This window comes from Taudactylus pleione, unplaced genomic scaffold, assembly GCF_031769625.1.
Source record: "Taudactylus pleione unplaced genomic scaffold, aTauple2 ptg000312l, whole genome shotgun sequence".
NCBI lineage: Eukaryota > Metazoa > Chordata > Amphibia > Anura > Myobatrachidae > Taudactylus > Taudactylus pleione.
Genome location: NW_028284713.1, coordinates 2,077,819 through 2,093,271, shown reverse-complemented (window position 1 = coordinate 2,093,271; position 15,453 = coordinate 2,077,819). Strand labels below are relative to the sequence as shown.

Below are 15,453 nucleotides of genomic sequence, written 5' to 3'. Positions count from 1 at the left end.
AATCCCAGCATATACAGGACCAGTGATCACAGTAACCCATTATATGTGTCATACATAGTGTATTGTGTGTCATAATTCCAGCATATACAGAACCAGTGATCACAGTAACCCATTATATGTGTCATACATAGTGTATTGTGTGTCATAATTCCAGCATATACAGGACCAGCGATCACAGTAACCTATTATATGTGTCATACATAGTGTATTGTGTGTCATAATTCCAGCATATACAGGACCAGCGATCACAGTAACCCATTATATGCAGCAGTAGGGCCATCCTGCCTGAGCTGAATGGTTTTATTTCAGATGTGTACAACATTCCAGAACATGGGAGCAAGTCCGGGAGAGCAGCAGAAAAACCCAGCACTGCCCTGGACATATATGGACATATTGGTCTCCTTACGCACTAGATAGTGTATTATATGTTATTAATCATTAACCCTATTGATGGTCTATAGCAATGCAACCCTAACAGTGCATGTTTTCCATATCTCCTAGGTGGTGCACAGGTGTATTTTATAGTTTACTGGCTGACATGTTAAAAGATCCACAGGTGGTGTTGATTTCAATTGTGATACTGAGAAGAACATGCAGCACTAGTAAAATTCTATTATATTACTATTTCTATTGTGGTCACAGTGTGGGCTGGGGAGGTGGGTTTCCAGGCAAGCAGAAACCCCACCTGTGTTTTCTTGTGGATAGCAAACCTGAATTTTTTTTTTCATTGCAATGGGTTTCCACCACTTCCTCAGCTCAGCCAATAGGAAGACTGCTCGAGTTTTGGAGGGCTCGGCTTACACACCGCTTCTGACTCCGCTCCTAAAGTGTTAGCGTTGCCTATGGGGAACAAGCTCCAGGAAGCTTTGCTTTACAGAGCTTGGTGCATAGCGGCACATGGTAGAATTCTCCAATATCCACTGTGGACCAAGTGGAGAAGTTGCCGAAATCATTCAATCAGCTTCTAACTGTCCTTTATCTGGCACAGTTTATAAAGTGACAGTTAGCAGCTGAATGGTTGCCTTAGGCAACCTCTCCACTGTGTCCGTCTCCAGGAATTGATACATCTCCCCCTTTGAGAGCAAAAGTCTTTATTCTAAACCTTGAAGAATCATTTCTGATCAGACAATTATTTTAGAAATCTTCCCATATTGCGCCTGAATGTAATGCAAATATCAGAAAGACACCACCTGTAATCAGGCAGAAATGTCCATACAGTCAGCATTAGAAACCAATGGTTCTTCCGCATATGAGGACCATTTATCCAACACTGCTGTGTTGTGTGTTTTGCTTGAGTAATGGTCCGTCAGCCTGAGCCAGGAGTCAGAAATGCACAGTGCCTAAAAAAACAACAACTGCCTACTCCATTACAGCTACAGTCCCTCCCAATATGCCCTTAGTCCAGCTGTTTGGATGCATGTCGTGCCCGTAAAGGGGTGGGAGTGGGGGGGTATAAAATGGCCACTACCCATAGATCCATTCATGGGCAGATTGGATTTCTGTCCCAGGACTATTCCTTAGCAGAACTTCATCGGGTGACAGCCGTGCATGCTGTGCGCTGTCTCACCTGGGAACAGAAGCTGAAGGATGTGGCCTTTTACTGAAAATGAAAGCACAGCTGCTTGTAAATGAAGTTCTGAGTCATTTCTTGTAAGGTTTTCTTAAGTACTAAAAAGCCTTTAAGAGATCACTAAAACATGTTACACCACCGATAATTCATATCGGAAGTGGAAATGCTCAATCTCAGTACAAGAGGTAGGCACATGAAAAGCTGGAGCACTCCAATTTGTACATTTCATTTTTGAACATGTTGAGAATGTCAAATCTCATCAATAATTTTTAATTGGGAAGACATTCAGGGAAATGTATCAAGGCTGTGTAATGAGCTACCTGGGTCCAAACTGTCAGTTCTGCACCTATGAGTTGCAAATACTTGTAAATTGTGTGAAGACTAAACTTTTATGAACACCTTTCTTTACAAATACAGTATTGGCAAAATAGTTGCAACTTTGACACATTAAACATTGTGGCCAGTGAAGCACTGAGCACTGGATACGTCCCGAAGGAACCGCTGAGCACTGGATACGTCCCGAAGGAACCACTGAGCACTGGATACGTCCCGAAGGAACCGCTGAGCACTGGATACGTCCCGAAGGAACCGCTGAGCACTGGATACGTCCTACAATATTGTTGCTGAATTGTGCTATCTGCTCAGAGCCAGGATAAACATGTCAGCATTTATCTCCGTTCCCTTATTTAATAAGCCTCATAGTGATTTCATAAAGAAATTGTATTAACTTTGCAGTTGGCTTTTGTAGAACAAATATGGCATGAAAAATACATTTATAACAAAACTAAATCCAAATAGCTAAAATAGGAACACATTCAACAAAATATCATCCGGTACCCAAAATATATCATACCTGGCACTAGATAGAGAAGAATCCTCGCTCCTTTTGCAGCAGTCGTGTCTGCAGCAAAAGGAGTGAGGAGTATGTTAATGCACATCCCATGTGCAAGGACTGAAATACCAACTGTCAGCCTCCATAGACATTGAAACACCACTTGGTGCATCTTTAGATGCACCATCGAGACCTCCACCTGCCTATACGCTGTCTGAGTATGGGCTCCTGAATGAGCGGGTGAGCATTTACAGTATGTACGCAAGTGCTTTCAGCAACGCACCTTCGGACTCTCCCATAAGTCACAATATTTCCATATGTATTTTTAACCATCTCCGTGTTACCTCTCAGTCAGCGTCCAGGAATGCCCCCGTACAGTTCTGCTAACGTGCGTCCAAATCTGCACTGCGACTCTGTATGCACAGAATCAGGACTCATGCACGGTGTGAATCAGATGCATGCACAGTCTAATAAGCATCGGCCGTTTGCGTGGATATCGTCCAACTCATGATCCGGCCCTATATGCAACTGTGTGTATGTGCTTTGTATAAACCCATTCTTTGTGCCCCTGTCAGCAGTTCCTTTATATTACATGCTTGATACTTGATTAGTATCTCAAGTTTGATGTATTTCTAAATTAATAATGTATGAACTGCAACAAAATGAATAAAACCTATGCATATTTATTTATTTATGTCTGGGAGTCGATTAGCTATTATATTTCCGGACTATTTCATGGTCATTTTTTGTTTATGTAAATGCATTAAATTATTTTCACACTTTGTACTGAAATTTAAATCAGATTTTCCTTATTTGAATTACTGTCATAAACAGCTCTTTGAAGTCATTTATTGTTTCAGTATGCTCATGTAACGCTATCTGGAATTAAAATTAGATCTATACGATTCATTAGGCCAGTAGGAATTGCGGTGTCTCTTCTTGCGCACCAACCCGTTTAGAAAAGTCACTGCGCAAACGCTTCTCCGTGCTGTTATGTAAAGGTCATATGCACCTGATTCACCAACTCCAAAATCAAGTTTTACAGTCTGTTATTTAACAATGAAATTGACTTATGAAGTTCAAGCTGTGTCTTTCCTTATGCTGGTTACTGCGCCATCAAAATGATTATTGTCAATTTCCTGATGCTATCACGCACCAGGGCGAGCACTGATTCAGCTCCGAAACCCCATTTCAGCCGTAAGTAAGGAAATAAATCTATAACGAGACAGTGACTTAGAAATTATTATCTTTTTCTTTTAGCAATCCTGGTGAGTGCTCCACACAGAATACCACCCAGTGTTCTGAACTCTACCCTGTACGCGGATACAGAATGATGGTACAGGGTACTGGTGAACCAACATTACAAATATGCATTAAAAAGTGAGCTTAGGTACTAACAATATTAACAGCACTTCGCACTTTTCACTGCTAGAGATAGCTCAGGGGGTTTCATTAAACGGGATTCAAAAATAGCCTCTGGGATAATTCTCTTTTTAACTTTTTATTTTTGGTTTAATTGAAACCACAGTACAGGTCTCCCTGGTCCTTGATGCAATTCACAGCCCCTGTTTTTGTGTTTGAGATTTATAGATGGACAGATGGGTGTGAGCGTAACTGCGCCCAAATTGAGGATTGCGGCAGAACAGAACATTTCTCAGAAGTTCATGTGAAACAATCTTTAAGCCCCACTTCTCCATTCTGCACCCTATTTGTACATCTGAATTTAGTGGAGTTTAACAGGCATGATGGTGGGCAATTCATTCCGCTGTGTGGTGCAACAACTTTTGGACAAATGAAGAACAACATGAATTTTCCACTGAACATTTTTTTTACATTTTGCTCATTTCTAGATATGATAGATAACAGACAGTCAAATAGATAGATAGATAGATAGATAGATAGATAGATAGATAGATAGATAGATATGAGATACAGTAGATATGAGATACAGTAGATATGAGATAGGTAGATGATAGATATGAGATAGACTGATAGAGAGATAGATGATAGATAGATAGATAGATAGATAGATAGATAGATAGATATGAGATAGACAGATAGAAAATGAGATAGATATGAGATAGAAAGATAGAAAATGAGATAGATATGAGATAGAAAGATAGAAAATGAGATAGATATGAGATAGACAGATAGAAAATGAGATAGATATGAGATAGATAGATGGATAGATAGATATGAGATAGATATATAGATAGATATGAGATAGATATATAGATAGATAGATATGAGATAGATAGATATATAGATAGAAATGAGATATATAGATATATATTAGATAGATAGATAGATAGATATGATACAGATAGATAGATAGATAGATAGATAGATAGATAGATAGATATGAGATAGATAGATATGAGTTAGATGATAGATAGATAGATAGATAGATAGATATGAGTTAGATGATAGATAGATAGATAGATAGATAGATAGATAGATAGATAGATAGATAGATAGATAGATAGATAGATAGATACAGTAGATAGACAGATAGATAGATAGATAGATAGATAGATAGATAGATAGATAGATAGATAGATAGATAGATAGATAGATAGATAGACGTGGTACTGTACAGATAGAATATCACTGCATATGAATTTTGAATTAGCCATAACATCCTGCACTATTTACGCGCCTTGAACTGATGGTGATTATCCGTTTAGTCGCTATCGACTTTCGGACACTTTATAGATCAGTGAACGCCACGCTTCTCTTTCTCTGACCGCTTCCTTCAGGTCATTTATGGGCATGTTCGTGTCAGCCTTTATTGTGTCCAGCAAACGAGTTCTTTGGCGTCCTCTTCTCCTGGACCCGCTGACAAATCTACATTGATTTAAATGAATTGAGGACCAGTCGCTACGAGAACATGTTTGTTATTTCACTGTTGTTTGTTGTTTTTTTGGTTTTTTTACCATGCAGCACATAAATAATACCCATTTCCTGCTGGAAAGGTACCAGGTAATGATTCCCTTCATGCGTCCGGGCGGGCTGGGCGTCTGGATGGTCACATGTGGCCCCATATGAAGGGAAGCGTGCAGTTCAGGACTCCATTTGATTAGATAAATTGAGTCCTGTTCACTCAGCCGACATGTGAGAACAGAACATACACATATGTGATGCGCTCTTGATTCGCGCGTATTCTTACTGAATGCATCAGGAGCTCAGGGAATGTGTATTCAGCGGGTGATAAAATCTCATCATCTCGTCGCCAATTTTGACGTATTTCTCAAATTTTTGAAGTACTGAGCACGTGTTCAATGGCCAAAACAACCGCTCAGTCCCTCCTTAAAAGTCAGGATGCACAGATCAGAAGTCAGAACATCACGGACCACAGCACCTTGCAGTAGGTGCAGCCGAAACTCAGTAGGGGATAGATCTACTAAAACTTCTTAAACAATCAAGTGTCGCATTTGCCCATAGCAACCAATCAGATTATGCCTATCATTTCCTAGAATGCTATAGTGAAATGACAGCTAGTATAAAATCTGGTTGCTATGGGCAACATCACCACTTGTCTGTTTTAGAAGCGTTAGTAAATCTACCCCCAGGTGTTCATGCCATAGAGTAACAAGCCTAAACACCGCCTGCCGGAGCATTATTTAGGTAATGCACAATTCTCTCGACCTTACATCACTGGCATCCTATTTTCTGTACATGTGTCTCCATTTGTACTTTTTATTTGAATAATTAGTATACAGTATGTTATATGCTGCAAAGTTTTGTGTGTGTCCTATCCTCCTCCTAATACATTTATCCGTTCTCCAGAGTAGCCCAACTTTTTTTTTTATTTATTTTTGTACTATATTGCGGCAGGATTAGGAAACCTGTGTTTTTGCCAGGTGAGCATGGTAGGACAGGCTGGCACTTGTTGTCCTACACTGGATTGAGAACCACATATCTAATTACTATATAATACAGAGTGAGCAGAACTGGTCATTTAAGTTACAATATGATAGTATCTCCGTGGATGTAAAGTTCTTGCCCATGTTGCCAAAAAACGTAACAAATATGGTTCTAATAACTATTTATTGTGCTGGGTATTGTATATACAATGTTTACAATGGTGAAGAGATGCTCTGCCCTGGCTAATGTTACCTGGCTAACAACTATTACATGAGTTAAAGATTTTTGTCTTGCACTTGAATCCAGGGGGTATAGTTACTAAAGGACGTGGTTTTGAGAAGTGGAGATGTTTCCCATAGCAACCAATCAGATTATAGCTATTATCTGCTTGAAGGTGCTAGATAAATGATAAGCAGAATCTGATTGGTTGCTATGGGTAACATCTCCACTTCGAAAAACCTGAACTTTAGTAAATATACCTCCAGCTCTACTGTGACGTTATTCTTGTGCTGTCATCCTCACCCCGATATTGGCAAACGTTTCTTTTCGAGAACCGACATACAGTGTAATGAATGTGTGCACCGATTAATGTAATATTGCAGAAATAGGACATTTCATTAGAAAAATTCTGTCACTTTATTGAGCAATATATGTGTATTTTTCTTCAAATACTCTTATGGATTAGAAAAGGAAAAACAGGATTTTTTTTTTTTAAAGAAAACTTTACAAATCCGTATCTCTTGTCGCGTAACCTCTAGTTTTTTTTTTTTTTTATCTCTATAAAGGAAACTAACGGAAATGGCAGCAAATTAGCAATCTGTTAAATTACACACACAGCTATTAAATATACATTATTTTAAACAGATCTTTAAAAATGTTGTGTATAAAGAACATCACATTCTTTCTTTTTTGTACATTTATGCATATATTTTATTGCTCCCTAATTCAATATTTATTAACAACCAGATTATATAAATAGAAATAAATAAAAAGTAAAAGCCATGAAGCAAAAAAGATATATTTTTTTTACAAGCAATATTTGAAAACAATTCACTATTTTATTTATAACCGCCCCTCAAAGTGAGTGACGGTGAAATGTCCGTTTTGTATTTCTACCTTGGTTTCGATGACTATTGTATGACACAAAGTTTGTTGTCCTCGAAGGAAGTGAAAAATAGAAGACGTCTTGCCCTGGATACCTTCCTGTAGAGTTGCTGGAATGGTTCGTCTCGACATCCAAATTAAAGTCTTCACCAATCAGAGACAGTAGAAAGGGTTTTTCTCGTGCTGTTTCCATAATTCCATGTTTGCTGGTTAAACATCATTGTGTATGCAAACGACCTCAGTACATGACCTCAGATGCGGTGACGTTCTCAGAGCTGGCAAACAGAGAAACAGCATGAGAAAAAGCTCTTCCTGAACCATTTCACCAAACACTACACAGTCATTTCTACCCAAGTCAACTCAACAAAGACTACATGGTCATTACTACCCAAGTCAACTCATCAAAGACTACATGGTCATTACTATCTAAGTCAGCCCAAACCTTACATGGTCATTACTACCCAAGTCAATTTACCAAAGACTACATGGTCTTTACTGCCCACATTAACTTACCAAAGACTACATGATTATTACTACCCAAGTCAACTGAAAGACTAAAAATGTTCATTACCACCCAAACCAACTCACCAAAGACTACACTATACTAAATGGGCCATTACTATCCATGTCAACTCATTAATATCTATATGGTCATTACTATCTGGGTCAGTTGACAAAAAAGTACACAGTTATTACTTATACCCTATTTCCACTGCTCAAATAACCCGGGTTAGTTCCGGGTCCAGCCAGGTAACGGCTTGGTGTAAAAGGGGCCTTTAAAAAAATTACCCGGGACGAGTGACCCTGGAATTCGACCCTGGTGGTCACCAGGGTAGAACCCGTAAAGGACCCGGGTATCAGTGTGGTGTAAATGGCGTGACCTGGGTTATCTGACCTGGGTCACGCAAAAAGCTGCTGATTGGAGCTTCAGTGAGCAGTCACTACCCACTCATTTAAGACCTCATCTTTGTGAGCCTAAAAAAGGCCATTTCTAATTACCTATATAGGTTTTGCAGGACAGACCTGGGTTCAGTGTAAACAGGGCCAACCGGGGACAACCCGGGTCCATAGTGCAGTGTAAACGGGGTCTGACCCAGCTCTGACGCGGGTTGGAACGGTGTTTGAAAACCAGGGTCAGATCTGGGTTTTTGGTGGAAAAGGGGTATAACTAAGTAAGTAGGATGGTTATTACTACCAGAGTCCATTGAACAAAGACTATATGGTTATAACTACCAGAGTCAGTTGGCCAAAGACAACACAGTTAATACTAATGGAGTTAACAGCGCAAAGACTACATTGTTTGAAGCCAGGGGTACAACAACCACGGTCTTTACAGTGAAGTGATTATGATCTTAAAAAGTCTGTCTTATATTAGTTTACTTTTGGTTTTTACTGTCCTAATAGTAATGATATGAAGTTAAAAAAGTTAATTATCTTGGAATAAAAGGCTTCTTCAAAATAAAGTAACCATTGTCAATGTAAAAGCCACAAAGTTAGGCTAACTACTACAAATTTACCTTGATTTGAAAATATCTATTCAATAATTGGGCAGAAAGGGTTACAATTATAATGACCCAGCTCTATGCAAACACTAGGTTATTAATTATCAGTGGTGACTTCACACGTTGGAGTTTCACAGCGCATGTTGGGCAACTGGCCATTATCACGGCGTGTGGGGCATAAATGGCCGTGACGCCAGCTAATGATCCTATCGAAATCAAAAAGTTATTATCAGTCCGGGCGTAAAATACAGCTGGAAGGATTAGCGCTATTGATCCGTGTTTGTCCTCATCTTCCAAGCGCACCATTAGGATCTAATAATGCCGGAAGTGATCTGGCTGATCTTAGACATAAATAACTTCTCTACTACAAAGTAATTTATACCCATCTAAGAGAACAGAAGTGCATGACTTACTGGGCCCTAGGGAAATATCATGTTATGAAGCAGTTGTGTATAATCAGAAACTATACTGGGCGACAGATCTCTCGGAGGAAAAATGACGTTGTAAAAGGCTTATAGTATGGAGCACTCACCAAGACAGCAAACAGTGATCAGGACACTGCTGTTGTCTGCCCAACATTAACTGATGCAGCATTATCAAGTATCCAGTGAAAGCGAAGGGGCTGAAACAAAGGGAAGAGATGAAGGTGAAGTGTAGTTCAGACAAAATGCATACTTGGGGGTTATTGACTTACTGCAAAAAAAATGTAACTGCACCTTAATCCAAAGCAACCAGACATTGTGCAACTTTCACTGATCAATGCTACTGATTGATTGACATCAGCTACTACAGTATATGGCACCTTTACATATTATTATCATTATTATTAAACAGCGAACACTGAATGCAAGCTACAAAGCTGTGGCTAGTTGGCCCAGACCCAGTAAGATATATATATATAATTCTAAACATTGTTCATACCCTATCAAATATTATTACACAACAAAGATATTAGAGGTCCCCTCAGAGTTCCATGTAAAGTAATCTTATATATTCAGTATACGTCAGTGAATATTTTGTTGACTCTTATCACCTATATTTTTTAGGAAGAGGTTAAATTAGCTCATATTATACCTGTATGCTTATGTGCATTCGTAGAATACAGTAGGAATAGGAATGAGTGTCATATTTAGTCTAAATTGTCATTGAACCAATATAACAGATGAACTTTCTAACTTCAACGTGATTTTTTTTATCTTTGAATATCTTTGTTTTTTGGTGATAGGGAATCAGCCTGTAAAACGTGCGTTTTGGAATACATAACACTTCTATTCAGATGTATCAAACGAAGACAAAAGATGCTTCGTAAAATATCTGTATGATCTATCTGTAGCTTTACACATCAGAGAGACTCATTACAGCTGAACAGGAGATAAGTACATTAACTGTCCACTTTTGTTTTACATTTCCTATACAGAATCTCAGATCCGAGACTTTGTAACATAACTTAAACATAAAAGGGCATTCGCTACTGTGATAACCGCAGCTGCTTTAGGATGATTTTCTGGCTCTTATCTGCACCTGAAAGTCAGATTTGGTATTATCATCCTTATAATGGGCCCAATTCACCACAGATCGCAACTGCGAATGCAATAGCGATTACGCACAAAGTCTCACTGCGATGATATGCTAATCCATTGCCATCGCAGCACTACATAAGGACGCCCACCTTACCTTACACACATCCGAAATGTTTAGCAAGACTGCAAAACCATCGGTAACATCGAGTAACATCGCAGCCTCGCGCACACTTGCACAAGGTCTGGCCTTACTCAGAAATTGCTAACCTCGTTGCACGCTATGAGTACTCAGGCTGCGTATGGCATTGCAGTGGATAATTTATGCATGCCCATGCAACGGCATTCAAACGCACTGGCACGCCTGCATTTCACCGACCACCCCCCCGTCACCTCCCACAAACGGTACTTCCTGTCAATCACTCTGCGATGGGTCTGCGTAGTCATTGCGTAGTCATTGCTATCGCCGTCCCGATCGCAGTGGCTAATTCATGCACTGCGATGCATAAGCAGAAAGCAGCAATCGCCCGTTTGCGTGCGTAATCGCAGTTGCGATTCTGGATGAATCAGGCCCAATGTGCGGTACTGTGCGCCTTTAGTGTGTGTTTGTGTCCTAGTTTCACTGTTTGTTAGTGACTGGTTTAGAGTTGAACGTAACCCAAACACGGTTTATACGTATTTACATTATACAGCAAAATTCATCTGTATCTAGACTCGGCTCCTTAAGCTCAGAGAGGTAGAACTGGTGGCGGGTAAGTGCGATTTGAGCGCAGTAGGTGGATGTTCAAGTAATGAAGCACGCCACTAGCTATCTACTGTAGCAGTTTCGGATTGGCTGCTTGCATGCTATTAATTTTATTCTGATTGTATTTAATTAATTAGCAACGCAGACACATAGGACCTCATTCAGAGAAGCTGGCAAAAAGCGAGCGCTCGCTCTGAATCAGGGCAGCCACTTTTTTTTTATTAGCGGACCTCCTGGCCACTCGCTAAGCTGTGGGTGACCACCCACAGCTTTTGCGAGCGGCCAGGTGGTGGTCGTGATGGTCCCGACAATCGGGCTTGCGACGAGAGCCTTGTGGTAGGGTCTCGTCTGCCGCAAGCCCCAGTGAGCTTCCTGCTCTAATAGAGCAGGAAGCTCAACTACTGACATCACGAGTGATGTCAGTAGGGCTGCCCACAAAAGGCAGCGTTCCTTCAGGAACGCCTCAGTTTGTCCAGCCATCCCCCCTCCCCGCCTACAAAACGGGGCGAGCTGTCGATCAGGGAATGGGTATGATATACCGCCGGCCGCATTCCCGTCAGTGGCAGCCCGACAGGAGCAGAGTGCGAAGCAGCGGAAGCCCGACAGCGCTGGAAATCCCGATCGTGGATAGGTAAGTATGTACTAAACTAACCTAACCCCCCTAACCCTAACCCTCCTTAGGGGTGCCTAACCCTAACTTCCCCCCCAAGTGTCTAACCCTAACCACCCCCTTCCCCGCTGCCTAAACCTAACTCTCCCTCCCCCTAGCCTAACCCTAACCCTCCCGGGGGGGTGCCTAACCCTAAGTCCCCCCCGGGAGCCCTAAACCTAACCCTCCCCCCCCCCCGCGGCTGTCCGCTCGCGGTGCCCGGCATCACCACGATCGTGATGCCAGGCGCCGGTCTCCCGGCGTCGGGAAAATGCGGGCGTCTACATCTAGACGCCCGGCATTTCACCCATGCTGGGATAAGCCAGTCGGGAAGCCGGCTGCCGGTATTTAGGCAGTCGGCTTCCCGATTGCTTCCCGTCGATCAGTATCGACAGCCGCCCCGTTTGTAGCGAGCCCCGGAGCGAGTGAATTTCTCACTCGCTCTGGGGCTTGCGCAGTGCGTGCGCAGAGCCCCACCATCGACCCGCTTGCGAGCGCATAGCGCTCGCAAGCGGGTCTGAATGAGGGCCATTATTTTAAGAAGTGACCATCTACTCAGATTCCAAGCATTTTACTTTGAGCTACTGCAGGGAAGAATGGGCCCCACTGTATTTTTAAATGGGAAAACCATTGACGTGTGTTTGTATTTTTTACAGTTTATGTGGAAATTACGGCTAAAGTTTATTAATAAGTGTGAAGACACTTTTGTACAAGGGGTGCAGCTGCTATTAGTGACAAGAGTGCAGCATTTTTAGATCTGCAGGGACATCTGTTTATTGGTGCCGCTGTCCTGGCTCGGGGTCAATGCTAAGTAGCCCCAAACGGATTCCGAAAATCCTGCAAATAGCGGTGATAAGGGACATTAGAGTATTTAATCTTCATTTTAACAACTAGAGCCCTATGCCACTTTGTTACATTATTATATTGTCTATAAATAGGGTAATAATTAACACTGTCAAGATGCATCTCTACCATTGCGTATAATGTACACATCTGTAGGCCCGGCACAGAAATACTTCATTTAATTAGATGTATGTAATGTGTGGTACCCCCATAGTGTAATTCAACTTTGACACATAAACACAATTTTTTTTGTGCATAAATGTATCCTAAATACATTTTGGATTCAGAGGGGAGTTTGACTAATCCCCAAAATGACTCTTCCTTGTTACCACCTAGCTGGGTATGAGTACTGCTGGGTACCTATCCTAGGGCAATCCTCCAATATACAATATATACATATTTTTTAAGTTTTTAAGTTTGTTTTAGACAGAACTATATGTAATAATGAACATACATAGACTGTTGCGGTAGATCCACAACTATACATTTGGGAATTTTAATACTGAGAAGTTTATGGGAATTTTTTATGAAGGAAATTTATTTAGCACAGTGTATCAAGTGATTTTGTGCATATGTATGGATGTGCACATGTATTAATTAATGCATTCATATTTACCATCTTTCCCCAGTGTTAAGGGGCAGTCCAGGTTTTATGGGGCTGCTCTACGGAGTCAGGGATTTGCATCAACTACAGGGATAGAAGTGAGAACTGTCCTGCTTAACGCTGCTCTGCGCACTATATTGTTAGCAAGAATAAGGATGGAAGGGACTGGAGAGTGGCCAAGTGGTGGGCACGTCCCCTCCGTTGCTAGGCCACACCCTTCCGCAGGTAGGCATCGCGGGTGGACCCTATCCCCTCCCTAACCAGGCTCACCTTTGTCAGCCAGTCCCTGGTTTAGCCCTCCTACATATTTGAAATGAGCAACTTACAGTAAATAGAAACTAGATTTAATTCAAACAAACTGTGAAAAACAAACACACATGTATTGTAAATATTCAGTAAATGTTGCAAGGATATCAAAATAGAAAAGGCATACATTGTAATAATGTCCTTCAGAAATACATTGGTATGTATTGTAACTACAGTATGAATATTCAGTAAATATTGCAGGAATATCGACATAGAAAGGCATACATTGTAATAATGTCCTTCGGAAAAAAAAACATTGGAATAGTGTTAAGTCTGCATTATTTACATTCTGGTTAATATTTGTAGTATAATGTAAATGTGCAAAACAAACCAACGGATAAAACTTAAAAGAATCACATTCAGATTTGTGTTTGACTCTAGCTCAACTGTACATGGTTAATATTTGTATTAATTAATATTCCTAGAAAATCCATACTCTCTGCACAGTGGATGGGAACTGTCCCTAACTTCTGTGAATCCCCAGTACATCTATAAGTGCGTACTTTACTTACTAGGAGGTCTATATCGATGGTCTACTCTTTCCTTTTGTCATCCAGTAGAGCAGAGGCTACAGTCTCATTGGGATCACAATTTGGGTACTTTATCTAATGATGATTGGAAAGTCAGTATAGGTTCTCCCCGAGATGCTACAGCTTATGCCAGGTTTCAGCAGATTCAATTATATATTCTGCATACAGTATACAGGACGTCATTTAAGCTTTGGGAGTTTAGTGGGTCTACTACGAATTCTTGTCCTAAATGTGCTGCCCCTTCTGCTGATTTTTGGCTCCTCCTCTGGTCCTGTCCTCGACTTGCTTTGTTTAGGTCTAGAGTGGTTAACTGAGTATGGAATATGGGTGTCCGAATTCCTTTACTGACCCCACACATAAGTCTCGTAGACCCTCTCTATTCCCCTATGACTATATGTCAATTATCTGTTGTCACTGCTCAAACGTTGATGGCCTCTGATCCTCCTGCTTTTCTTACCTGGGTGCCAATATAAGAGTTTCTCATGAACGCTTTATGTATCAGAAGAGAAAATACCCAAACACATTTGATAAGGTCTGGTCCTTGTGGCCGGATTCCCGCTATGCCCCTTTCACCCATTCTATTGCCTCGGCTTAAAAATTTCTGGTTCTGTTATATCTCCACCAGCCAAAGCAATCTGTATTCATATAATCACCATTGTTAATGTCGGATTTATACTTCATTTCTCCGAACTGTTTTAATTTCTGTATTGAGTATTCATTTCTTGCCAGATTACCACTTGGTTGTTTACTGTACTTATTTTGTAAAAATGAGTTGTGACACAGTGCTCATATTTATTTGTGTATTTTTTTTATTTCTTGTCAAGGAAAAAACTCATTAATAAACACTTGATTTAAAAATATTGCCCGAAAATCAACTATCGCAATGATATTTGTCCCAGTGATGCAGAATGCCACTCGTGAAATCGCTCACCTGACGATAGGGACCCCTAACCTTCTACAGTACATGCTACGGGAGAGTTTCCGCAATACAGCCTCATCAACATGAGTGAGTATGGCCCCGGGCTGCGAGTACCCAGACTTATACATTGGGAGTCTAAACCCTAAAATATACATTTCCTTAGTGGGAAGACTAAAAGCAAGATTCAGAAATATAGATGAAATGTCTCCTGAAATTGCTGGAATGAAAGATTTACCTACATAAATGGTGGGGGACAGATATTTCTCCCAGCAGATAGAGACTGTTTTCAAGCAAACCAGTCACCAGGTCCTATGAAGTTATTTTTATAAGCAAAAAGTGGGGTTCGGGTGGAACCAGATGCTGTTCATGTACTATCGGTCCCTGGGGAAGTTTTCCTCCAGTCCACAGGGCAGGAGGCAGTGATGTGCATAGGAAGCTGCCTGGGAGCGATCTATCTATTCTGGC

At 40.9% G+C, this 15,453-nt stretch overlaps 1 protein-coding gene across 10 annotated transcripts in view; it reads right to left on the bottom strand.

Annotated features, from left to right (window-relative positions):
- The window catches only part of LOC148510717 (protocadherin-11 X-linked-like), a 1,446,380-nt gene that overhangs the window by 1,185,359 nt on the left and 245,568 nt on the right, over nt 1-15,453 (bottom strand). The window contains exons 4-5 of one of the 10 annotated variants that reach the window (XM_088442491.1): nt 9,408-9,497; nt 6,906-7,648 (exon numbers count right to left, since the gene is read on the bottom strand). The exons of the other annotated variants lie outside the window; for them this stretch is intronic. Coding sequence (XP_088298617.1) covers nt 9,426-9,497 — 72 coding nt within the window. The 3' untranslated portion in view covers nt 6,906-7,648; nt 9,408-9,425. Of the gene's footprint in view, nt 1-6,905; nt 7,649-9,407; nt 9,498-15,453 lie in introns of those variants that run through there. 10 annotated transcript variants of the gene reach the window in all.